The 26427-nt window shown below is 38.0% G+C and overlaps 1 protein-coding gene across 1 annotated transcript in view; it reads left to right on the top strand.

The window, feature by feature from the left end:
* Positions 1-275: 275 nt before the first annotated feature.
* Positions 276-26427, top strand: part of Ckap2l (cytoskeleton associated protein 2 like) — a 41471-nt gene continuing 15319 nt past the window's right edge. The window contains exons 1-5 of the mRNA XM_013147377.2: positions 276-402; positions 8147-8213; positions 10200-10251; positions 17811-19024; positions 22399-22606. Of these exons, the coding sequence (XP_013002831.1) occupies positions 360-402; positions 8147-8213; positions 10200-10251; positions 17811-19024; positions 22399-22606 (1584 nt within the window). The 5' untranslated portion in view covers positions 276-359. The remainder of the gene's footprint in view (positions 403-8146; positions 8214-10199; positions 10252-17810; positions 19025-22398; positions 22607-26427) is intronic.

The raw sequence follows: 26427 nt of genomic DNA, 5'->3' as shown, positions 1-26427 counted from the left end.
TCATAGCTCCTGTGAACCTGAGAGGCTAAAACAAAGACGCCAGGCAGTGCCCTGGCAAGACACTACCGGCCGGGCGCCCGCACAACCAACACAGCAACCGCCACGAGAACTGACAGCTCTCCAAAAAGAGCCGGGAATCCTCAGAGGCCCAACAGCGTACACTGTCGTTCTTCCAATCAAAACGCCCCGGGGAAAGGCAAAGCCAACCACAAAGCGTCTATTTCCTGTTGGCCCGCCCTCCCGTGCTTTCAATTGGTAGGTTTCAAACCCTCAGGAGCCAATGAGAGAGCGCAGAAGCGCGACCTTGGGGCAGTGGCTCCTGGCGCGGCCTTTGAAAGAGAAATTGTCGCGGAGCAGTCATGGTGAAGTCGGGGCTCTCGGCTGCCGCCGCCGCCGCGGCAGGTAAGTGTGACCGCGAGTCTCTGTTTCTTGCAGGCCTTGGAGTACGGACGAGGAAGTAGAGAGGCCACCGAGAGTCCCGCGGCAGTTGGCCATCTGCTGCCTCAGTTATCCCTAGCATGGAGCCCAGACCCAGACTCGGGCGCAGTTGCGAGGTCCCTTCTTGTAAGCCTGCAAAACGATGTCATCATCGTCTCCGCGTTTTAGGTCGGGAACCAAAGACTGCTTTCCCGTGAGAAACACCCGTGAGAAGCCATGCGCTTTGCCCCAGGGACGCAGATTTGGTCTAAGCAGAGCAGGGTGTGGCCCTTTGCGCTGGGCCGGAAGTTTTACACCTGGGAGCGACCAGGTGGAGTTAGGGAGTTGGGGCGGGGTCCGAATCCGGATTTTCTGCCAGATGCGGGACTGTGCCCTCACCAGTCTCATGCAGCCTGATTGGTTAAATCTGAGGACTAGGGGGTCCACTCCACATGCCAGCTTCTCCAGCTTGCACACAAGTGTCTAGACTGGCTGGCCCGCTGTGCCTGATTATGGTCCTAAGCATCGTCCTAGGCACTTTACCCTTCAACAGGGACCTTTCCGTCACCGCTCTATGGGCTCAGCGCCAGCAAGGTTTGCTAACTGGGCAGAAGTCACAGGGACTGCACACCCCTGTCTGGCATGGACCTAGTTATGTAATTTCTCACAGCTGTATAATAGATGAATCAGAATCTGAAAGCAAAACTATTTAGTGTACACCCTTTTTAGTGTACATTTTTAGTGTACTATTTAGTGTACATTCTTTTTTCAAAAATAATTATATAATTTTAGTCTTTTGCAACTATCTGCTCCCCTCACTGCTCCCTTCTTCTGAGTTCCCATACTTTTTTTTTTGCCTTTTTCTATGACACCTAGATGTTGCCTTATATTGTAATTACTGTTGTGTTATTTTTTAATTTTATTTTAAAGAGAGTAAAACTAAACATAACAGAACAAAGCAGATCAGAAGAAAATAATATAAATGACACAGATTTCAAAGCAAGACAACAGGAGATCATCACTGGTATCATTGTCTCATTTTCTTCTAAATAGTTGTTCATATTTTCCCACACAATGAATTCATGCAAAACAAAATAGTATTAAACTGATTAGAACAGAATGACGCAGGCAGTATAGGCCTTCAAAACCAGACAATAGAAAAATCAACAATGGCTGCTATAGTATCTCTCATTTTCTTCAAAATAGCTGTCCATACCTTCATGTATGTTGAAATTAAACAATACAAAACAGACTAAAATCACTCTGAACGAAGAATAATAGTATTGCTGAATTGCACAGAGTGATGCTACAGAATCAGCACTGGATACCATAGTGTCTCTTTTTCTTCAAAGTAGCTGTTCATTTCATCATGCATTATATAATCAATTCTCATAAACTTTTTAGGAGTTCTACACATGTATGAGTCTGTACATGTATACTTATCCTTTCTGTATTAGAGGGAAAAACAAAAAACAAATTCCTAGAAAAACATGAAACAAAAAAGACAAATAACAATAGCAAAGAGCACAAAACACTGACAATATAGGCCTTCAAAACAAGATAGTAGGAGCATAACTAGGGTTGTTATTTTACATAATAATCTTCAAGAGTTCCTCAGATCACCATACAATAGTATGCACAATTGTTCCAATCCTATGAATGTTGACTTTTTGTTTCAATAACATATAATTTGTAGCACAATCTTAGCCATCCTATGTTTATATAATTTTAGATATTTTTTCTTTTCCTTTTTTTTTCCCATTTTCCCTGAGATATTATTTTTTCCCCTGTAAGCAAATCCTTATCCTTTCACTGTACTTAGTATTTTGTATTTATATATTCTTACCATTTCTTAAACTAAGGAGACTATATGGTATTTACACATGAAGTTTGATTTGTTTCACTTGAGAGTATGGTCTCGAGTTATATCCATTTACTTATAAATATCTCAATGTGATCATTCTTTATAGCTGAGTAGTACTCCAATGTATAAAATACCACATCTTTTTTATCCATTCCTCAGTTGATGGGCATTTAGGTTGTTTCCAAGATCTTGCTATTACAAATTGTGCTGCTATAAACATAAGTGCACATATGTCTCTGTGGTATGATGTTTTCAGTTCTGGGAATATGCCTAGAAGTGGAATAGCTGGGTCAAATGGGACTTCCAATCCCAACTTTCTGAGAAACCTCCAGACTGATCTCCACAGTGGTTGCATCAGTCTACATTCCCACCAACAGTGCAGGAGAGTTCCTTTTTCCCCACAGCCTCTCCAGCATTTGTTGTTGGCCATTTTCTTGATCCTGGCCCTTCCTTCAGGAGTGAGATGGAATCTCAGTGTGATTTTAATTCACATTTCTCTAATGATAAGTAATGCTGAACATTTTTTATGTACTTATTTGCCATTTGTATCTCTTCCCCTGAAAAATATGTATTCATCTCAGATGCCCATTTTTAGAATGGGTCTTTGAATTTCAGGGATCTGATTTTTTAAAATTCTTTGTATGTTCTAGACAGAAGTCCTTTGTCTAAAGGACAGTTCACTAAGATTTTTTCCCAATTTGTGGATTTTTCTTTTGATTATGCTGGAAATTTCTTTCGACATGCAAAAACTTTCATAGTATGTGATCCCAGTTACTGATTCTATGAAGTGTTTCACATGCAGTTTGATTCTTGTTCATAAATTCTCTACCCTTATATCTTCAAGATTTCTATCTCCTTTATCTTCTAACAGAGTTAGTGTTTCTGTTTTAATATTTAGATTTTTGATCCATTTAGACTTTAGTTTACTACATGGTGGTAGGCATAGGTCTAGTTTTAGTTTTCAGTGGAGAGCCAGTTTTTCCAGCACCATTTATTAAACAGACTATCTTTCGTTCAGTGAATGTGTTTGGCCCTTTATCGAGTACCATGTTGATTTTATTACAACAGCTTTGTAGTATAACTTCAAGTCAGGGATTTTGATACCTCCTGCCTTGCCTTTGTTGTTTAGAATTGCCTTTGCTATTCTAGGTATCTTCTGGTTCCATATGAATTTTAGGAGTGATTTCTCTAGATCTGTGAAGTATGCTAGTAGTATTTTGATTGGGATTGCATTAAATCTGTATAACATTTTTTGGAGAATGGCCATTTTCACAATGTTTGTTCTTCCTATCCAGGAACAAGGGATGTCTTTCCATTTTCTAATTTCTTTTTCAGGGTATTATAATTTTCCCTGAATAGATCTTTTACTTCTTTTGTTAGATTTATTCTGAAGTATTTCATATTTTTGGATGCTATTGTAAAGGGTGTAGCTACTCTTATTTCTCTCTCAGTGATTTAATCATTAGTATAAAGGAATGTTATTGATTTTTGAGTGTTGACTTTGTATCCAGCTACATTACTGAGTTTATTTATTATACCTAAAAGTCTTTCAATAGAGTTTTGGGGGTCTTTTATGTAGAATATCATGTCATCTGCAAATAATGATAATTTAACCTCTTCTTTTCCTATCTTTACCCCTTTTATTTCTCTCTCTTGTCTATTTGCTCTGGCTAGTGTTTCCGGCACTATATTGAATAGGAGTGGTAATAATGGACATTCTTGTTTTGTTTCTGATTTTAGGGCAAAGGCTTTCAGGTTTTGGTCATTTAATATGATGCTGACTGTTGGTTTGTCATAGATGGCTTTTATCATATTGAAGTAAAGACCATGTATTCCAATTTTCAGTAAGGTTCTTATCATCAGTGTGTTGGACCTTATTAAAAGCTTTTTCTGCATTTATAGAAATGACCATCTGATTCTTATTTTTGACTCTATGGATATGGTGGATTACATTTTTTGATTTGCGTATGTTGAACCATCCTTGCATTCCCAGGATGAATCCCACTAGGTCATGGTGTATAATCTTCTTGATGACTTGCTACATTCTGTATGCCAATATTTTATTGAGAATTTTTGCATCGATGTTCATTAGGGAGATTGGCCTGTGGTTCTCTTTTTTGGTTGGGTCTTTCTCAGGTTTTAGTATTAGAGTAGTATTTGCTTCCAGGAATGAGTTAGGGAGAATTGTTTCCCTTTCATTTTCATTGAAGAATTTGAGGAATGGTGGCATTCAATCTTTGAATTTCTTGTGGAATCCCTCTGGACCTGTGCTTTTCTTTGTTGGTAAGGATTTAATTACATTTTTAGTTTTGTTAGTTGAAATTGGGTTATTCAGCAGTTTTACATCCTTTTGACCCACCTTTCATAATTCATATGTTTCTAGGAAACGTATGTCCATTTCTTCTGTGTTATCAAGCCTATGAGAGTACATGTTTGTGAAATAAGTATTGATGATCTTCTGTATTTCCACAGGATCTGTAGTGATTTCACCCTTTTCGTTCCTTATTGCATGAATTTGAGTTTTTCTTTCCTTTTTAAAATAAAGTTGGCTAGGGGCTTATCAATTTTATTTATTCTTTCAAAGAACCAACTCTTTGATTCATTGATTCTTTGTATTGTTTTCTTATTTCTATTGCATTGATTTCTGCTCTAATCTTTATAATTTCCTCCCTTTTTTGGCTTTGGGCTTGACTTGCTCTTCTTTTTCTAGATGTTTGAGGTGTAGCATCAGGTTTTTTATTTGTGTTCATTCTGTTTTCCTGATATGGGACATTGCCACAATAAATTTTCCTCTGAGGGCTGCTTTCATTCCATCCAAAAGGTTCTGGTAAGATGTATTTGTATTTTCATTTGCTTATAGGTATTGTTTAATTTCTTCTTTAATTTCCTCTGTGACCCACTGATTGCTCAGGAGTGTATTATTCAATTTCCATGTGTTTGTGGGGCTTTTGCAGTTTCTTTTGTCATTAATTTCTAGTTTCTTGGTGCTATGATCCGATAACATGTATGGGATAATTTCAATTCTTTTGCATTTACTGAAGCATGTTCTGTGGGCTAGAATATGGTCTGTTTTAGAGACTGTCCCATGTGCTGCTGAGTAGAATGTATATACTGATGCTGTTGGGTGGAACATTCTGTATATGTCCACCAAGTCCATTTGTTCACAAGTGTGATTCAGTTGTTATTTCTTTACTGATTTTCTGTCTAGTTCACCTGTCCCTTTGTGTCAATGGCATGTTAAGGTCTCCTGTTATAATTGTGTTGTTGCTTATTTCATTTTTAAATTCTGTTAAAATTTGTTTTATATAGCTGGTTTTATATAGCTGAGTGCTCCTGAATTTGGTGCATATATTTAAGATTGTTATCTCTTCCTCTTGAAGTTTTCCCCTAACTAGTATGTAGTGACCTTTGTCTCTTTGGATCATTCTTGGTTTGAAGTTCACATTGTCTGCAAACAGAATAGTTCCCCCTGATTTTTGGGGGGATCCTATTGCATAAAGTATTATTTTCCATCCTTTGACTTTCAGTCTATGAATTTCCTTTAGTGTAGATGGGTTTCTTGTATAAAGCATATGGTTGGATGTTGTTTCTTGCTCCATTCTGCCAGTCTGTTTCTTTTGATCAGTGAATTGAGACCATTTACATTAATGGTTATAACTGGTATATATTTGTTTACTTGTGACATGTTATCTCTCTGCTGTTGAGTCTTTATCTTTCCAGTCTGTTTAATTGTTTGCCTTGCTTATTGGTTTTTTCCTATGTCTATCTAGAGTGTCTTTCAATATTTTTTGCAGGGTTGGTTTGGTGGTCATGAAGTCCTTCAGCTGTTCTTTGTCATGGAAGTATCTTATTTCAACATCAGTTCTGAAGGACAGTTTTGCCGGGTGCATTAGTCTGTGTTGGAAGTCATTTTCCTTTAGGATCTGAAATACTTCACTCCATGTTCTTCTTGACTTTATTATTTGTGTGGAAAAGTCTGCTGTGTTCTGATAGGCTTTCCTTTATAGGTGATCTGTCTCTTCTTTCTAATAGCTTTTAATATTATGTTCTTATTCTGGATTCTGGGATGTTGATTATTGTATGTCTAGGTATAGTTTTATTTTGGTTATGGTTATTTGAATATCTATATGCTTCACTGATCTATATGTCAGTTTCCATTCTCATGTTTAGGAAATTTTCAGCTATTACTTCTGTAAATAACCTCTTGATATCCTTTATGTTATCAAATTCTTTTTTGTTTATCCCTATCTTATGTTGTTTTTCTTTGCATCATCTTGCAGCTGTTGAATTGTTATTTCCTGATTCCTTGTTATTTTTAAAAAGATCTTTCCTTCCCTGATCACTAGCTTCAATCTTGTCTTTTGAGTTCTGAAATTCTGTCTTCACTTTCACTGAGGCGCTTTTGCCAACTTCCGATGGAATTTTTGATTTTCTGTGTATCTCTTTGAATGTACTTCATGCATTCTGTTTAACTATGTCTTCTTTAGATGTGTTCAGCATCTCTTTCATTGCATTTATCATTTCTTCTTTTACCTGGGAGATTATTTCTGTTCTGAGTTCTTTTATAGCTTGCCAGAGTTGTTTGTTTACTTCAGTTGTTATCATTTCAAGAATTTCGGGTGTATGGCTTACATTTTCTTCTATATCCATGTCTCCTAGGCTTGCTAGAGTTGGGCTGAAAGCTTGAGATGGCATTTTGCTCTTTCGTTTTGTCACTTTCCTGTATTTCTGGGTTTCAAGCGACCTTTCAAAGCTTCCCTGTACACTGGAAATCATCTGGCGCACATTTGGCTCCCAGGACTGTATTCATGCCCCTGCTAACTGCTTGAAGGTCACTGAGCATGTCCCAGGTAGGCCCCAGGGGACTTGAGTGATTTGGAATGCTGGGCCTGGTCCTATGGCCTGGGAGCAGTGTTCCAAAGCTTCCCCGTGTGCTGGGAATTAACTTGCACACCTTTGGCTCCCGGAACTCTGTTGTGTTTATTTATTGTCACTACTAAACTAACTTCTTGAGGGCAGAAATATAGGCTGTCTCCCTTATCTGAAATGCTTGGGACCAGAAGTATTTCATATTTAAGATTTTGGAATATTTCACATAATGAGATATTTTAGATATAGAACCCAAATATCAACAAGAAATTCACATATATTTCATGTACACTTTATATATATGGACTGAAGTTGATTCTGTGCAGTATTTTTAGTGCGCTTTGATTAAGACCAAACATATGAAGTCAGGTATGGAATTTTCTCCACTAATCTTAGACTTTGGAACATTTTGGATTTCAGATTTTTTAATTAAAGATGCTCAATCTGTATTGATGTTTTTTAACAGTAATCATTATGTAGATGTTTTCCATAAACCCTCTAGCCTGGCGTAATTTTTTTTTAGTCCTAAAGAAAATTATGTAAGGGTTTATGTGTAAAACATTCTCACCCGGGCCTAGCTCAGCAGCTCACGTAGGCCAATAAAAGGATTTCTTCACATAAAGCAGGGTGTCTTGTAGCTGGAAATAGTGACTGTGAACAAAGATTCTAGGGTTGAATAAATCTGCTTTTGAATCCTGGCTTTGCTACATATTACCTGGGTAACTTTAAAGCATGTCCTTTGCCCTCTCTAAATTTCAGATTACAGGATACCTCATAGAATTGTTGTAGATGAAAAAAAGTAATGAGAGTGAGCTTAGTATAGGGCCCAGCTTTTAAACTCTATTATTGATGTTGACCTTAAGGTAGACTTACAGGACTGAGGACTTGCTGCATAGCCAAAATCATTGTGGAAAATTGTCATCTTTTAGAATGTGAAAGAACTGATTAAACCCTCAAACTAAAGTTCTGTTGTTTGTTTGCTTGCTTGTTTCTCAGAAGAACGGCAGAAGAAGCTGCAGGAATACCTAGCAGCCAAGGGAAAACTGAAGAACCAAAACACCAAGTGAGTTTTCCTCCCCCAAGTTATGCCAATTGTGTTGCCCTTGTTGCTAAGAGCAACTTGAAGCCTTTTCAAAACATAACCATTTGGCCTGCAACCTGCTCAGCCTGCATTAGAATTCTAAGATAACTCAAAAAGAGCATTTCAGTCCAGCATGACAATACCTGTGAGAGTGACTAATCTATTGGCAGAGATTTAAGTGTTATTATGATACTCTCCAAAGAAAAGAAGAAACTATTGACAGTATTACGTACCATGCTGGAAGCTTTACTTAGCCTCTGTTTTTCTGGGTAAAAGTTACTCTCCTCTAGGCAATTTTTGGCTAAGGAGTTCAATGATCCTGGTTCTTTCTTACCAAAGCAGCAGAGCCAGTTCTCATTTCAACACAGAAACACACTAACATCTTCTAGTCCAAAGATGCTCTTTGATCCTTTGATCATTCTCAGCATTCACTTTCAAGATGCACAGAACAAAACCATTTCCCTCATCTTTGTCAACATGTTACCATCGTTATGGTGTTATGTATAGATACATTTTCTTCCCAACTGGGTTGCTCAACTTTTATTTGAAAATTAATTTTTACTAAGTTAACTTTTATTCTTTATTTTATCTTGGATTTTTACCCAATTCTGTTTCTCCAATTAAATTAAAAATCATTGCAGGGTGTGCCTGTAATCTCAACACTCAGGAGGCTGAGACAAAAAGATGCCCACAGTTCCAGGCTACCCAGAGCTATATAGTGAGTTCAAGGCACCCTGAACTACATAGTAAGCTCCTGTCTCAGAAAACCAAAATTAATTATTCAATTAATTAAAAACTACTCTGAATATTTAATCCATCCTATAATGTGTCAGTCACTTACTAGGAGAAATATGGTGCTTAATAAAACAGAGTAGTCTCTGTCCTCCCACACTAGGTAATCAAAGTCCCTGTTAGTCTAGCAATTGTTCTGGTCCGTGGAGATTAAATCTTTCTAAAGTCTCCTCCTCACCCCACCATCCTGCCACCACCCTTTCATCTCAGTAGCTAGATTTTCACAGTATCCCTCTTTTTCTAATTTCTGCCTCAGCGTCTATGGGGGATAGCTTCCAGGACTCCCCACAGATGTCAAAATTCACTAATGCTCAAGTCTCTTATGTAAAATGGTGTGGTATTGGCATGTAACCTGCTTATATGCTTCTGTATACTTTAAATCAGCTCTAAATTGCTTCTAACATGTAATACAAAGTAGCTGCTCTAGGTCAGGGATATAGCTCAATGGTAAGGCCAGCCTGACCAGCAGGAGGCCCCAGTCCAATTCCAGGTATGAAAAAAAAAAAGTAACTGCTCTGTAGTAAGTAGTTACTGTATTGTTTAGGGGATAACAATAAAATGTTTATACTGTTCCACATATATGCAGTTTAGTTCCTCCAATATTTTTGAGCAGATTGGTTAGAACCACAGACTGAATTATATGAAGGGTCAGCTTTATATCACCTTTTTAAATTAGTGTATGTTCACAATATATAATAGTTACATTGGTTTTTTGTGAATTAATATATATAAAATTTCATGGTCATTTTCCATCCATATATATATATATAAAATATATATCAATTTTCACCTTGAAATTTCAGTTTAAAAAATATATATAATAAGGAAGTTTTTTAAACAAATAGTTACTGTTTTATCTCCAGTATCTAGCACATCACAGTATGAAGGGATAATGTGCAAATGAATAAGCCCACATATATGTCACTAACATTGTTGAAATGCTTCATTAATGCAAAGGGTATCTCTGAAAGAATAACAAAGCGATGGGTCCAAGCAGGAGAATACAAATCTAAAGAAGGTATAATAGGGAGATTTTATTGAATAATAGTTTTGAATTATTTTACCATACAGTGGAAATTCTAATGCGTTAAAATTCCAATCAAAAGTCTTAATCATCATTTTTTCCAAGCTTTGTTGATTCTGTACTAAGGATTAATTTTATTTTTTCTTTTATAGGCCTTATCTAAAAGCCAAGAATAATTGTCCAAATCCACCACCTTCTAAATCTGTAAGTAGAAATTAAGTTGTTTTTTTTTAAAAGAATAAAACCAAATAAGAAAGAAAACAAAATGGGATCATTCAGAACAAAGGATGGACATAGTACATGATTTAAAATAACAATAAAAACTATAAATAAAAAAGTTGAAAATAAAAATTAAAAAAACACAATAAAACGTGATTTACAATGGTTACTATGATGTCTTTTGTTATCTTCAATAGAATTGCCCACATCATCAGGCACAATAAAATTGAGCATAGCAATACAGAACAAAAGCAATAAAAACAAAGCATTGGAGACATTATAGGTCTTCAAAAGCAGGTAACAGTTAAACCAAAATGGGTATCCTAGTGAATCTTATTGTCTTCAGAGTAGTTGCCAAACTCTCAGACTTGATACTATCAAATATAACAGATTCAAATAAAATCAGTCAAATCAAGGCAGTGAAGGCAATACAAGGTTTCAGGAAATTAAAGATGGTTACCATAGTATATCCTGCTATTTTTTGAATAGCCATCTGTGCCCTCAAATCTAGTACAAATAGACAGACTGGAACAGAATTTAACCAAACTAAACAGAGTGATAAGAACAATGTAAGTTTCATATCCTGATACAAGACTAACAATGTCCTCTGCCTTCCCTTTTAGACAATTCCTCCGCTTTCACTTTCACAGGGTGCACTGTACATTTTGTATCCCACTAACTCCTTTAGTTTTAGATTAGGGAGGCAGCCCGCTACTTACCTAAGTGATTCTGAACCACTGAGCTTGATCTCAAGTTGTATCCATTTACCTACAAGAGTCTCAAGGTTTTCCTTCCTTGTAGCTGAGTAGCTCTCCATTGTATAAAAGTGTTGTGTCTTTCCAACCTATCTGTAGCTGCTGGGCTACCCCCATTTTTTTCTGATTCCCTATCACATAGAGCTTTATTTTCTTGACTTTCAGTCCATAAACCCTCTTTCAGGTTAATTATATTTCTTGTATAGAGTATCTTCATGGGCCCTATCTCCTGATCTACTCTGCCTGTATTCCTTTTTGTTAGTATATTGAGGCCATCTATGTTAGTGATTATAGCCAATCTTCTCTGCTTCATCTCAGCCATGCTATTTTTCTGCCATTGGTTGTCTACTTTTCCCCTTCATTTTACTGTCTGCCCCATTCAGTGAGGCCTCCCTGCCACTGTTCCTGAAACCATGGTTTGTTTGGGTTTTTTTCTCTCTCTCTAGAGTGTCTTTCAGTATTTTTTTTGTAGGGTTGGATTGGTGGTCACAAACTCCCCCGGTTCCTCTTTGTCATGAAAGCATCTTGTTTCTCCATTAATTTTGAGAGATAGTTTTTCAGGGTACATCAATCTGGGTTGGATGTTATTTTCTTTCAGGGCTTGGAATTCTTCACTCAAGCTCTTCTTGATTTGATGGTTTGAGTCAAGATGTCTGTTGTGATTTTGATGGGTTTGCCTTTATAGATGATCTGTTTTTTTTTTTCTCTGACAGCTTTTAATATTCTATTCTTGTGTTGAATTTCTGGGATCTTATTATATGTCTGGGTGCAGATCTAGTTTGGTTGTAGCCAGCTGGAGTTCTGTATGCCTCATATATCTGAATATCATTTCCTTTTCCTATGCTTGGTAAATTCTCTTTAATTATTTCTGTAAATAGCCTTTGTATTTCATTTGTGTTTACCCCTGCTTCTTTACTCACATTTTTTATTCTTAAGTTATAGATCCTCTGGTCATCTTTTAGCCTCTCTATTGTTACTTCCTGGTTCCTTGTTATTTTGAAGAGATTTTTTTCTTTCACGATCACACATTGCAAACCTGTCTTCAAGGTTTGATAGTCTATCGTTAGTGTCTTCCAAGCAGTTTTTCCAGCTTTCAATGGAGTTTTTAACTTCCTAGTATTTTTTTGAATCTGATTCATGTATTCTAGATTTTTTTTATATTCTTCATCAAAGGTTTCCCCCCTTTTTCTATGCTCCTTCATTCTTCCATCTGGGTCTTCTTGAGAGGTGCTTAGCATTTCTTTTAATTTCTTATATCTTCCTTTACTTGTGTTAGTATTTCTGTTTTGAGTCCTTCTATAATGTCACAAAGATATTTCTTGATGTCAGATGATGTCGCTTTCAATACTGCAGGTGTGCAGCTCCTGATCTCTTCTGTGTTTACCTCTCCCAGGCCATATTCTTTGGGTTGGAGGCTGGAGACTTCCTTTTGTCTCTTTCTCTTGTCCTGTTTCTGGATTTTTCCAGCCAAGTGTATAGTAGAGGTCCCAAGCACGTTCTGTATTGGTTATGATTACTCTGAAGGGTGCTGGCTAGGGATTGCTACCCTCCCCAGTTTGCTGTTGACCACTGAGGGTATAAGCAAGGGTGGTGCAGGCTGGCCCCTCCCTCTGAGCTGGTCAACCACTGTGGATCTACCATGTTAGTGTGTGCTGTGTGGATGGAACTGGTATGGGATAGCTTAAGGGGAAAATTTGTCCTTGGCTATTGAATCCTGCACGGGATGGAACTCAGTCCCAGCAATTCTTACCGATCTGCTCTGTGCTAGGAGTAGCTAACTGAAATCATTACGGTTCTGGATCCGGGCTTGTCTTGCCCAACTTCAAAATGTTGCCCAGCTAATCACTCACTCCCACAGGAGGACTAAGTTCTGCGCCGGTGCAGATCTCCATGCCGGCTCCATTCTCTGCTCTGCCGCTCCCACCTAGGCACTCGGGTTTGCCAATCCCCAACTTCACTGCGACTACGCATCCTCCAATTCCAGCCTCGCAGTGGGATCAGCTGCAGTGAGAGCAAGTCTGGCTACAGCTTTCCATTCACGCTTCTCCTTTCCTTTTTTTTTTTCTTTTCTTTTTCTTTTTTGTTCTTTCTTTTTTCTCCACTTTAGTTTCTCCCTGGACCATCAGGATCCTTCTTTTGTCTGGTCCTCCCCATGATGTCAAATTCCAGCATCTGAGCTCTTTCTCCCAGAGAGGCTCTTTACTTTGCTACTTATTGATCTGCCATCTTCCCAGCTTCCTCTAGTTTAGTTTGATAACCAAAAATCCCGTAAGTACACACTTGATAGCCACCATTTATTGAATATTTACTCTATGCCTGGTGTCTCCTAACCTGCATTAACGACCAAGTCCTCACAATTTCAGGAAGGGTAGGGACTGTATATTAGTAGCCCCATGGTTCAGATGAGGGAACTGAGTCATGGAAAGGTTAAATATTGTTCTGAGGTCACATAGCTCTTACACCCTGGTATTCTCCATGAAGTGAGTACCGATGTTGGACCTTCCAAGCTGCTTAACAAAACATACAATTCCTATACAGTTCAGTACAGCTAGATTGTGGGTAGAATGAAAAGGATTCTGACATTTTTAAGATTTAAATGAGAGAAATTAGCCTTTCAAAAAGATTACAAATTCTTCTGTAATAAAATAATGTTATCCGTAAAATCCTATTCCTAATTTTTGAAACAATAATTTTACCAAAGTTCTAAGGTAAGCTGAAATTGTGTTGGCCAAAGTGAGATATTAGTGCCAATTTTATAAGTTTTAATGATTCAGTCATTACACACACACACACACACACATATATATACATATATGGGCATGTATGTGTCCATATAGATATTATGTGCTTTGTGTATGCATGATATCTTAGACACTGAAGAATAAATTATGTACATAAGGGGAAATGAGTGCTCAGTGATATAAACAGTAGGGAAACACTTGTTTAGACTTCTACTTTATTCAGATTGTACCATTGTAGGATTGTGGGATATATCTTTTTTTTTATTCCCTGTGCTGAGCACTGAACCCAAGGCCTTCACACTGAGCTATATCCCCTGCCTTTTTTATGTTTTTATTTTGAGATGGTTCTTGGTCAGTTGTGAAGTTTCCTGAGCTGGGGTCAAAGTTGTGATCCTCCTGCCTCACCCTCCCAGACTGCTGGGATTACAGAAATGCACCACTGCATCCTGCTAGGATGCAGGTTTTAAAAGAAAAAAATCTGCTGGGAAGGTTCCTCAATAAATCATCACTTAAATGAGAGTAGTACCTGCATTATCTGCTGTACACAGTTCCAAAGATAAAAAGGAGAAGGAAACTTCAGAATTTAGGACAAACTTTAAAAAACGCAAGTCGTAGTCATTATAATTTATGTAATTTACTGCCTGCCTGGATCCAAATCCTAACTCCATTTTAGAACTAAGTGACCATGGGCAAGCTATGTAACTGCATCTATAAAATGGGTGTAATAGGAGACAGCTCTTAGAGTTGTGTGAAAGAATTGAGTTAATAAACACTGAAATTCTTACTAACACCAGCAGCCTGGGATATGTGTTCTGGAGGTACATAAAAAGTATGCAGGCTTATATTATAACCGTCATTCCCAGATCTTCAACTTTTGTACATGCACTGACCTAAAATTGATTAAGATTCCATCTCACATGCTGTTTCTCCTTTCCTACCTCCCTTAGTACCTTTACCCTTCCTTCTTCTTTTCAGTTCTTTCTTTTCTCACTTGATATAGGCAAATCACTCACCTATCTCATCCCTAATCTTGATATGCTGCTTTACTCCAGGATGGAAATACCTCCAGCGTACAAAATCAGGAGGCCATCTGAAATAACAGGATTGCCATTCAGGTGGTTTTCAGTTCTTTGCTTTCAACACTGTGTCTAGTAAAACACTGAAAATTATTTTTGGCTGAGAGATTTTTAGCACCTACTTCTAGAGAAGCTCAAAACATGGAGTGTTACTGCTATAACAAAATACCTTCTAGTCCTATTCACTTATTAGAAAAAGGGGGGAGGGGATTATGCACAACCTTTTCTCATTATAGCAATAATTAACATTAAATATATGAGCTAAATTCTGGGGTATAGAGTTGAACGAAATTACTTTGGGAGTACATGAACAAAAAATATTTGAAAACCACCCATAATCCCAGCCCTGTGATGCCCCTTATTTGCTTCACAGTTTTCTTTGTTTTTATCTTTTCTACCAGAATTGCTCAGGGACAAGTGTGACCACATCTTTATGTCCCCTTAGAGTCTAGTACAGTGCCCATCATGCAGTCAACATTCAGTAAATCTCTGTTGATTTAAATTATACCTTTTGTAAATCTTCTCTTTTCATATTTCATATGCCCAGAGTAAAGAGAGCAATTTAAGTTGAGATCAATCACTCCTTGTAAATATTGTCTGTTTTGGTTCAATATGGTCCATTAGATTGAGAGACAGAGTCAGAAAGCAAGGTTCATAGACTAAAGTTCCATTTCCAACTGAGCTCTGACTTTCTGCCTAGTCTTAGGCACCTCAATTTCTCAAATGAAAGGACTGAATTTAATGATCTCTAAAATCTTTTCCAGAACTCTTGAAACAGTGTGACCTATCCTACTTCCTGTAATAAGTTAGCTAGACCAGACTGATCTAAACTCAAGATACAAAAGGTGTAAGACAAAACTTTTGCAAGTCATATGCCTGATAAGGTTCTAGTATCCAAGATATATGACTCTTAAACTTAACAATTAAAAGACAAGCCAATTCTAAAATGAGTAAAGGATCACAGTAGATACCTCTCAAAGAGGATAAAGACATGAAGAAATGCACAGACATCAGGGAAATCAAATGAAAACCACAGTCTGACACTACTTTATACCCACTGAGGTAGCTGATATTAAAAAGATAATAACAGGTCTTGGGGACAATGTGGAGAAATTGGAACCCTTGTACTGTATAGGTGACAATGTGAATTGGTACAGCTCTGTTGGTAAACAATTTGGCAGTTCCTCAAAAACTAAGCATAGGTTTGCCATATGACCTAGAAATTCTGTTTTTAGGTATATACCCAAGAAAATTCAACATATATATTCATAAAAGATTATACACAAATATTCATAACAACATAACTCAAAACCCCAAAAGTGTAAACAAGGTAGATATCCATTCAGTGATGAAAAGAAAACCAAAATGTACATCATTACACAAGTGAATATTACTCAGCCCTAAGCAAGATAAACTGCATGTGTGGAAACAGGTATATGAGAACCCACTATACAGTTTTGCTGTTAACCTAAAACTTCTCTAAAACTAAAGTTTATTAAATTTTTTAAAAGGTAATGAAGCGCTGATATATGCTACAACTTGGGTGAATCTTGAAAACATTACACTAAGTAAAAGGGGCCAGACACCAAAAGCCATATATTGCATGATTCCATGTGTATAAAAGGCCCAGAATAGGCATATCTGTAGAGATAGAAAAACAGAAAGTAGATTAGTGGTTGTCAGAGGCTCCCAGGAGAGAGAAATAGAGAACAATTGACAAGTACCAGGTTTCTCCCTGGGACAATGATAATGTTCTGACATTAACTAGTAGAGATTATTAAAGCCCCACTGATTTGTATTCTTCATAATAGTGAGTTTTATGGTACTTGAATTATATCTCAATATCTGTAATGTAGAAGTACTACCAAAAAATACGACTAATTTGGAAGCTTTCTTACAAATATCCCCTCTTTTTTAGTAAACCATGAAGTGACCTGGATCTAGGTAGGTGGGGCAACCATCTTCTGCCTCCCACTTCCAACCCTCCCTGCTGCACCCTGAGCGGCTCCTCATATTCTGATGCCGCTGGCCAAATGGGCAACTTGTTTCAGATTTCCTTTTTAGTTTCCTCGCCAAGTTTACTCAGTGATCCTTCACAACACTGTCAGGTTAAAAATACAGAACATTTCCATATTTCCCTTGGAGACATATATTCTTTAAATATGCAAGAGTTTCATAAGTAATCGCTGCCCCAGAGGCACTGGAGTCCATGGTGGTGGCTTCTATATTTATGGTATCATTTCTAAATTCCTTCCCTTTCTTATCCAAAATTAAGTCACTTTACTAAAATGCTTAATTATTAATCACGAAGAGTCTGACCTTAAAATCTTGTCCTGATTGGCTTCATAGAGATGACTAACTGTCCATGGAGATGCTAAATGTTTGCTGAAATCTGTCCCACTGTATCTCCAGCCTCGCAATATTCCTCACCAATCTTTGACCTCATTGCTCTTTTCTGGGGACAAGATAAGTTTTGAGATATTTCGACCTGTAATACACCTTTTTCCCCCCCTTTCTTTGGTGGTGTGGTGTTTACAAAGGCAATGTTTTGTTTTGTTTTTAAGTTGGGGGATTTTTTTGTTTTGTTTCTTTGTGTGCCTATACAAAGTACAAGGAAGAATTTGAAAGAATGAGAGATACCCTAATATAATAAGTTCATTATGGACATATCTTCCCAGGGCCGTAGGAAGGCCCTTCGCTGGAGCATGATGGGCACCCAGCAAGGTACATTCAATATAGGCAAATTCATTTCTGAAAGAATGGTTTTTGTATATCCACTGGGTCTGCTTAATTCTGTCTATACACTTCTAACAGGAACTCACATTATGAAAGTCAGCTATTACTGAGGTCAGTCTTTCTCATGATTCTATTTTCCTAAATGAAATTTTCAATAAAATAATTCTTCCTAGCATGTGTTGAAAGTTATATTTTAAAAACAGTGAGCTATTATGAATATTTTTTGTCTTTTTCAGACCATTAAACTCAAAAATGATGTTACCAACCGTGCTGTTTTGCCTGTCAAAACTACAAGGTCCATCAACATTAAACTCCAGTGCAAACCAGCTACAGTACCAGGGTCCCAGAAGCCAAAGTTAGAGGGACCAAAACTTGTGGGCAAAAGTCTGACTTCAAGAGGTGTTTCCTCTAACCCAACCTGTAAACCTTCCAGCAAGAGTCACCAGCAACATGAAGCTGGACCATCCACTACAGAAAATCTGTCAAGCAAACCCATGAGGTCACCTAAGACACAGGGACCAAAATCTACAAAGCAGCGGGTTACAGCTCAAGCAAATGCAAAATATACAGACACCCATGTGCAAAACAAATCTTTGGATGGCTTGCTCAAAGAGCTGAACAAGGAGAACTTGCTTCAAACCTTGTCAGAACCTGAGAAGAAGCCAGATCCTGCATTATGTACCATAAGTAAGCCAAAGACTAACTCTTATAATCAAACCAAGAGCCATTTGACTACTAAACAGGTCTTGGGCAAAAGTGTGATGAGCAGTGCTGTTCTGAAAGACAGGGTTAATAAGCAGTTTGTTAGAAAAACACAAACTAGGACTCTACCAGTAAAGTTACAGCAGCTCTCTAAAGGAGTAGAGCTTGCAAGACAAGAAAAACCCTCAAGGACAATTCCCTCTCACTTCAGTCAGACCCTTCATAGGACCCAAGCATCAAAGAAGCCAGTGGTCAAGAACATAAAGGATGTGATGGTTAACAGGAGCAAATATGGACAACCAAAAGAAAGTCAGGTACAGTCACACACTGTTACTGAAGAGAAAGTAAAACACACCAAACCCAGGACACACCTCAGTTCACTGCAGGGAGGACCTAACAACAGACATCCAAACAGCAAGCAAGACCAGAAGTCCACACAACCTTGTTTTAGGTCCCAGACACATGAACTGCTAAAGTCAAAATCCGAAAACCAGAGGCCTAATTTGAAAGCTGGCAACTTTCTTTCAGTCCTTCCAATGACTCCTAGCATAAGGACAAATGGAACCAACAGCTTTCAACAAAGAGCACAGACTGTGGACCCCAAGTTGAAAAAGACTTTTCCCCAGAAGCATTTCCTGAGCAAGACAGCTCCCAAAACTCAAGCTAGTGTCACAACCAGAAACGAAAGAGTCCCAGATGATACCCAAACTAATCCAACTGTTAAAAAAACAGCAGCAGAGGATCGAAGGTACATTGTTTTACTTCCAGGGTTTTTTCAACCTAAAATAATATGTAAACTGACTATTAGGAATATTTGGTTAGGAAATAGGTCATCAATAATAGCTTCTAGGTAATTCTTAGGCACAGCCTAAAAAAGATTAGAAACAATGTAACAAATATTAAAATTTGACAGCTTGGTAACACATACATGTGTTATAAATCATTCTCTGTAACTTTGTATATGCTTAAAATTGTTTTTAAAAACAAATTGAAATACAGAGAATGGATGAGTAGGAAATTAGACCTGTGGTCTACTGAAGAAGGACTGAAGAGCAAGAGAACAGGGCAGGTGAGGAGTCAGGGTGAGGAGCGCACAGAGCTAGGAACCAAGAAGATGGTTGTCCCTCATCAAGCTGACCATTGAGTGAGTCCTGTAATGTCATCAGGGAAAGAGAAAGAGGAAGCTTCCCTGTGTCTCCCAGGCCAAGTTTTGAACACTAAGCTAACGCAGAGAGGAGCGGTGTCAGCCCTGAGATGATAAAAATCAGCATCTAAGGTTGCTGGGGCTTACTACCAACATTCATGAAGTCTGAAAAGAGTTTGGTACATGAGCCAAACAGTTTCCTATGCTTTCCACCCAGGACTAGACACAGTCTCATAATGTGAGTGAACCTCACAGAGGTATGCCTGCCTGCAGGGGAAAGTAAGGAGATTCCTGATGGGGGGAGGGCCATATAAAGTTAATTAAGAGGGTGTGGGTGAACTGAGGGCAGGAGTTAGTCTCTAAGGCAGCCTTGAACATTAACAGCAAGCTCTCTGTGCTCCTGCGGAAACCAATTAGTTTAATTCAGTGATGTGATTAAGAGGGGAAGGTCAGGCAAGGTACCTTCAATAGGGACATCAGAACTGAGACCTAAGACTGATTGATGACCAGAAGAACATCCTTGCCCTGCAGAAAGAAAAGTGAATGCAGAGATCCTGAGGTGGTGAGCAAGGAAGACCTCCCAGTCTGGGTCAGACCATAGAGTGGCCATCTAACTGTGGCATGCTGAACACACCTGATTAAAAAAGGACAGAGTCTGGAAGTCACTCATGCCCCAGGTGTTCCTCATGCCGGGAGGTATCAGGTGTTATGTGCAGCAAGGAGAACACAGTCAGTCTCTAGCCTCCTGGAGCTTGTGGTTTGGTGCACATAAGGAGAATGTTAGAAAAATAAAATGATGTTGAGCTCCTAAGAGAAGTTGGTTTTTAGAAAAGAAAATCCTGTTATCTTGCTTTGAAATCTGTGGCACTTACATTGTTTTCTTCTGATCTACTTTGTTCTGTTTTGTTATGTTTAGCTTTATCCTCTTTAAAATAAAAAAAAAAAAATTTAAATGAAAAGGAAGGTTCCCTCTTCGTATATGAGTCAAAGGAAGAATCAGGAGATAGGAAGATTGCCAGGAACGGGAGGAAACACATCATCCGATCTTCCAGCTTCTATCATTTAGCACACGCTTAGAGTAAAGGAGTAAGTGGGGAACAATCAGGGCTGAAATGAGCACTCAGCAGATTGTTCTCTAGAGTCAAAGGGAGAGCAGCAAAAGGGTATCGGCATTCATTTATTAAAACGTACTTATTGGCATCCTGGAAAAAAGCAAAACTAGAAGGACAAAAGCAAATGCATGATTTTTTTCAGGAGCTGGGATTAGGAGCAAAATTGCCTACCAAATAACATGAGGAAATTTTTTAGGGTGTTAGGCAGACTCACATCTTAATTATAGTTATCACATGATTATAGTTACGGTGCACTTCTCACATAATCACACACTACAGTGGTGAACGTTACCAGCTGTGTGGAATACCTGTGCGTGCCAAGCCAGTGCCAAGCACGATGCTAGGCCCTGGCCCTCCATTTCTGCTTCCATAGAGCTTATGTTCTAGTGGAGGAGACAACACCCTGATTAAATAAGACAGGGTAACGGCAGATTATTCTTCAAGAAAGTGTCATTTGAGCAGAGGGCTGAAGATACAAGACCCTGAGGCAGGAATGAGGATGGATCAAGAAACTAAAATGAAGCCAAAGCTCCCAGGGATCCTGAGCAAGAAGGAGAGTGGGATGACTTGAGGTTGGAGACATTCCCAGGAGCCTGGTTAGACTGCTTTTCAACAACGGAGAACATTTTGAATTTCATTCCAAGAGTCATGGAATCCCTCAGCAGTGATGCAGTCTGCTTTACATTTCACAGGTCAGCTACCATGTGCAGTGGATTTGCTCAGGTCAGAGTGGAAGCCAGCAGATGATTAGTGGGCCACTGCAGCTTTTCCATCAGAGGTGACAAGGGTGCAGACCAGCATGGCAGTAGTGTAGACAGAAGCAGTAGTGAGTCTTCTGGGAATGCGTAGGCATGAGGGAATAAAAGGAAGGAAGAGCTCAAGACAACTCCTAGTTTTAGGCTCCAGAAACTGGGTAGTCTGGGGTACTGTTTATCAAAGTAAAACTCAGGACTGTTTTGGAGATGAAAATCAAGAACTTTGTTTTAGAGAATATTAAGTTTAAAACATCTGTCAGACATCAAAACATAACAACTAGGCAGTAGATTTACAAAGTTTGAGACTCTAAGAAGAAGCGTAGACTGAAGTGTACACTTCGAATCATTAATACATAGTTGTAGCTTATAGAAACTAGACAGCTGACATCTAAGCGCCTATACTTCTTGGTGTCTCCGCTCCCAAAATGGAGACCATTGCATGCTTAGAAGCAAGAGTGGAGCACAAGAATAGTGGAAGACAGTGGGGATTAGGACTTGGCATGACTAGCTACTTAAGAGAAGAGCCCCAAAAGTATTGCTGTAGTTTCTGAGAAGAAAGGAGTTGTGTGTGGTCAGGAGAGGGCTGGGGAGCTGAGTGAAGTTGGTCACTTTGAGCACTGAGACCCTATAGAGGGCAGAATGCCGTTTTAGTGGGTGTGAGTTGATTGACTGATAATTTTGTGGTGGGAGAGATGTGGCACCAAGTCTGTGATCTCAGAGACAAGGAGGTGTCTGAGAAAAATAGGAATGATCATGAAACTAAAGTATTCGAAGACTAAAAGCTACCTAGCTGCCTATAATCTAACCTAACATCTGCCTCGAGAGCTTTTGTTTTTGAGACATACTGATGTTCAACTTGCTGTGTAGCCCTGGCTGGCCTACACTTTTGGCGATCCTCCTGCCTCAGCCCCCTGCGGATTTGTGTCACTCTGCCCCGCCTCCTGATGTGTGAGAACCATCCAGTATTGCCATTAGCTATTCGAAATTGTTTTTTAATTCTGTTCTCTTTGCCTCTAATTGAAGGTTTAGCTCTAACTGATCGTTTTAGGAACTAGACCATGTATGAAGGAAAAACTAAAGCCATTCTCTCTCCCCTTTAATCATGTAACAGGAAACAGCTAGAAGAATGGCAGAAATCTAAGGGGAAAATCTATAAACGGCCTCCCATGGAACTTAAAACAAAAAGAAAAGTAATAGAGGAAATGAATATTTCATTCTGGAAGAATATTGAAGAAGAAGAGGAAGAAAAGAAAGCACAACTGGAGCTGTCCAATAAGATTAACAGCACCCTGGCAGAATGTCTGAGGCTCACTGAAGAGGTGAGTGCGGATGATCAAGAGTTTCTAGCCCAGCCAGATACCACAGCACATGGGTGTAATCCCAGCACTCTGGGAGGCTGAGGCAGGAGGATCATAAATTCAAGCTGAGGCTAGGCAACTTAGTGACTTGGTATCTCAAAATTTTAGGAACCTTTTTGGTTTAATTCCTAGTACTACCAAAGAAAACCAAATGGTCTCTGAAACCAAAGCTTTGACACAGAGTCTTGGAGATTTCTAAGCATTTTTCTTAAATATAATGCAGAGGAGATAATCATTATTTAAGCAGAAATTTAGCTGCTCTTTCAGATAGAATAATAATTATAGTGACAGTAATAGTAATGAATTGCACATAAATAGTGGAACTTGCGTGTCAGGAGCTCTGCAATCACTTTACTTCTGTTATGCCACGTGATTTCCATAGTGACTTTCACTGTGTCCACTTTACAAATGAAACTGAGACATGGAGAAGTTAGAAAGGTAAACCAAGCAGCTCAGCACCGGAAGGACACAGATGCAGTTTTCACTCTGTCTTCTTCAGGTATCAAGGTCCAGAACGTAAAACATTAACATTTGGATGTAAAACTAAAGTCAGAAGGCAAGGTCATTTAAAATGATAATATCGTAGGGATTCTTGGTAGCTAGAAATGCGATCTAAACTGTGTCTTGGGTTTTCTAGATCAGAACACGGTGGGTGGTAGGCAAAGGGTGTGATCTTCAGGAGATTCCCCCAAGGAAAAATTTTAAAATAAAAGAGGAGGGGATCTATACAAAGGTCCTGGCCCAGAGCAAGCATGTTCTGTCCTGTGGCTGGTAATGTTGGAAGTCACACGACAAGGAAAGCTTCATTTTCGTATCTTCACAACATTCAGTTAAACATTAACTATTTCTCCTTTATGAAATTAAACTTCAGGTCTTCATTTTTTGTTCTTTCTTTCATTTTCATTGCATTAAAATACATGCATACATTTTTTTTATTATTTTAAAGAGGGTAAAACTAAACAAAAAACAGAACAAAGTAGATCAGAAGAAAACAATGTAAGTGACACAGATTTCAAAGCAAGATAACAGGATCTGTACCAAGGTTACCATAATGTCTTTTGTTTTCTTCCAAATAGTTGTCTATATCTTCACACACAATGAATGTATACAAAACAAAATAGTATTAAGCTAATCAGAACAGAGTGATGAAGGCATTATCGGGCTTCAAAATCAACAGTGGCTGCTGTAATGTCTCTTGTTCTCATTCAAATTAGCTGTCCATACCTTCATGTATATTGAAATTAAACAATACAAAACAGGCTAAAACCTCTCTGAACAAAGAATAATGGCATTACTGAATTTCACAGCATGACGATATGGTATCCGCAACGGATACCATAACGTCTCTTTTTCTTCAAAGTAGCTGTTCATTTCATCACACATAATGTAATCGATTTTCATATACTGTTTAGGGGAAGTTCTACACATGTATACCTATCTTTTGTATTAGAGGGAAAAACAAAGCAAAACAAATTCTTAGAAAAACAAGAAACAAAAAAGACAAGTAAATAATAATAGCAAACAGCACAAAACGATGATATACGCCTTCAGAGCAAGTGGTAGGAGCATAACTAGGGTTGTTATTTTACATAATGTCCTTTAAGAGTTCCTCAGATCACCAGATACTAACACGCAAAATTGTTCCAATCTTATAGATGTTAGCGGTTTTGTTCCAAAAACTTATGGGATTTGTAACACAGTCATCTTAGCTATCCTAAACGTGATTATACAATTTCAGATATTTTTTCTTTTCCCTTCCTTTTTCTTTTTCCTCCTTTTCCCTGAGACATTATGTTTTTCCTTATAAACAGATTATCTTTTCACTGTATTTATTGAGGATTTTGTATCTTATGTACTCTTACCATTTCTTATACTAGGAAGACTGTATGGTATTTACACATGTGAGTTTGATTTATTTCACTTATGAATATGGTCTCAAGTTGCAAACATTTACTTATAAAAATCTCAGTGTGATCATTCTATATACCTGAGTAGTACTCCATTGTATAAAAATACCACATCTTTTTTTATCCATTCCTCAGTTGATGGACACTTAGGTTGTTACCAAGATCTGGCTATTACAAGTTGTGCTGCTGTAAACATGGGTGCACGTATATCACTGTGGTATGATGTTTTCAGTTCTGGGAATATGCCCAGAAGTGGAATAGCTGGAACAAATGGGACTTCCAATTCCTTTTTGAGGAATCTCCTGACTGACCCCCACAGTGGTTGCACCAGTCTACACTCCCACCAACAGTGCGGGAGAGTTCCTTGCCTTGGCTATTCTAGGTCTCTTCTGGTTCCAGATGAATTTTAGGAGTGATTTCTCTAGATTTGTGAGGTATGTTAACGATATATTGGAATTGCATTAAATCTGTATAACATTTTTAGGAGAATGGCCATTTTCACAATATTTGTATTTCCTATCCATGAACAAGGGATGCCTTTCCATTTTCTGAGGTCCTCTTCGATTTGTTTTTTCAGGATATTGTAATTTTCCCTGAATAGATCTTTTACTTCTTTTGTTAGATTGATTCCTAAGTTGTTTTTTTTTTTTTTTTTTTTTTTTTTTGGAAGCTATTATGACAGGTGTGTCTTCTCTTATTTCTCTCTCAGTGGTTTTGTTGTTAGTGTATAGGAATGCTATTGATTTTTAAGTATTGACTTTGTATCCAGCTACCTTACTGAATGTATTTATTATACCTAGGAGTCTTTCAATGGAGTTTTGGGGTTTTTTTATGAAGAGTATCATGTCATCTGCCCATAATTTAACTTCTTCTTTTCCTATCCTTACTCCTTTTATTTCTCTCTCTTGTCTATTTGCTCTGGCTAGTATTTTCAGCACTATATTGAATAACAGTGGCAATAATGGACATCCTTGTTTTGTTCCTGAATTTAGGGTAAAGGCTTTCAGTTTTTGGCCATTTAATATGATGCTGGCTGTTGGTTTGTCATAGGTGGCTTTTATCATATTGAGGTAAAGACCATATATTCCAGTTTTCTGAAAGTTTCTTATTATGAATAAGTGTTGAACCTTATCAAAATCTTTTTCTGCATCTATAGAAATGATCATGTAATTCTTATTTTTTCGCTCTATTTATATGGTGGATTACACTTCTTGATTTGTATATGTGGAACCATCCCTGCATTCCTGGGATGAATCCCACATGATCATGGTATATAATCTTCTTGAGGACTTGTTGCATTCTGTTTGCCAATATTTGATCGAGAATTTTTGCATCTATGTTCATTAGGGAGATTGGCCTGTGGTTCTCTTTTTTGGTTGAGTCTTTCTCTGGTTTTGGTATTAGAGCAATATTTGCTTCCAGGAATGCGTTAGGGAGATTGCTTCCCTTTCAATTTCATTTCATTTCATTGAATAGTTTGAGGAGTGTCTTCTTTGAATTTCTTGTAGAATTTCGCAATGAATCCATCTGGATCTGGGCTTTTCTTTGTTGGTAAGGATTTAATTACATTTTCAGTTTTGTTAATTGAAATTGGGTTATTCACCAGTTTTACATCTTTTTGACCCACCTTTGGTAATTCATATGTTTCTAGGAATCTGTCCATTTCTTCTGTGTTATCAAGCCTATAACAGTAGAGGTTTTTGAAATAAGTATTGATGATCATTTGTATTTCCACAGGGTCTGTAGTGATATTACCTTTTTCATTCCTCACTGCATGAATTTGAGTTTTTTCTTTCCTTTTTTAAATAAAGTTGGTAGGGGCTTATCAATTTTATTTATTTCAAAGAACCAACACTTTGATTCATTGATTCTTTG

The sequence above is a fragment of the Cavia porcellus genome, unplaced genomic scaffold (genome assembly GCF_034190915.1).
Source record: "Cavia porcellus strain 051 isolate PalLab524CR breed Dunkin Hartley unplaced genomic scaffold, mCavPor4.1 scaffold_18, whole genome shotgun sequence".
In the NCBI taxonomy this organism is placed as follows: Eukaryota; Metazoa; Chordata; class Mammalia; order Rodentia; family Caviidae; genus Cavia; species Cavia porcellus.
Note: the sequence above shows the minus strand (reverse complement) of the source record. Positions and strands in the feature narration are given on the sequence as shown.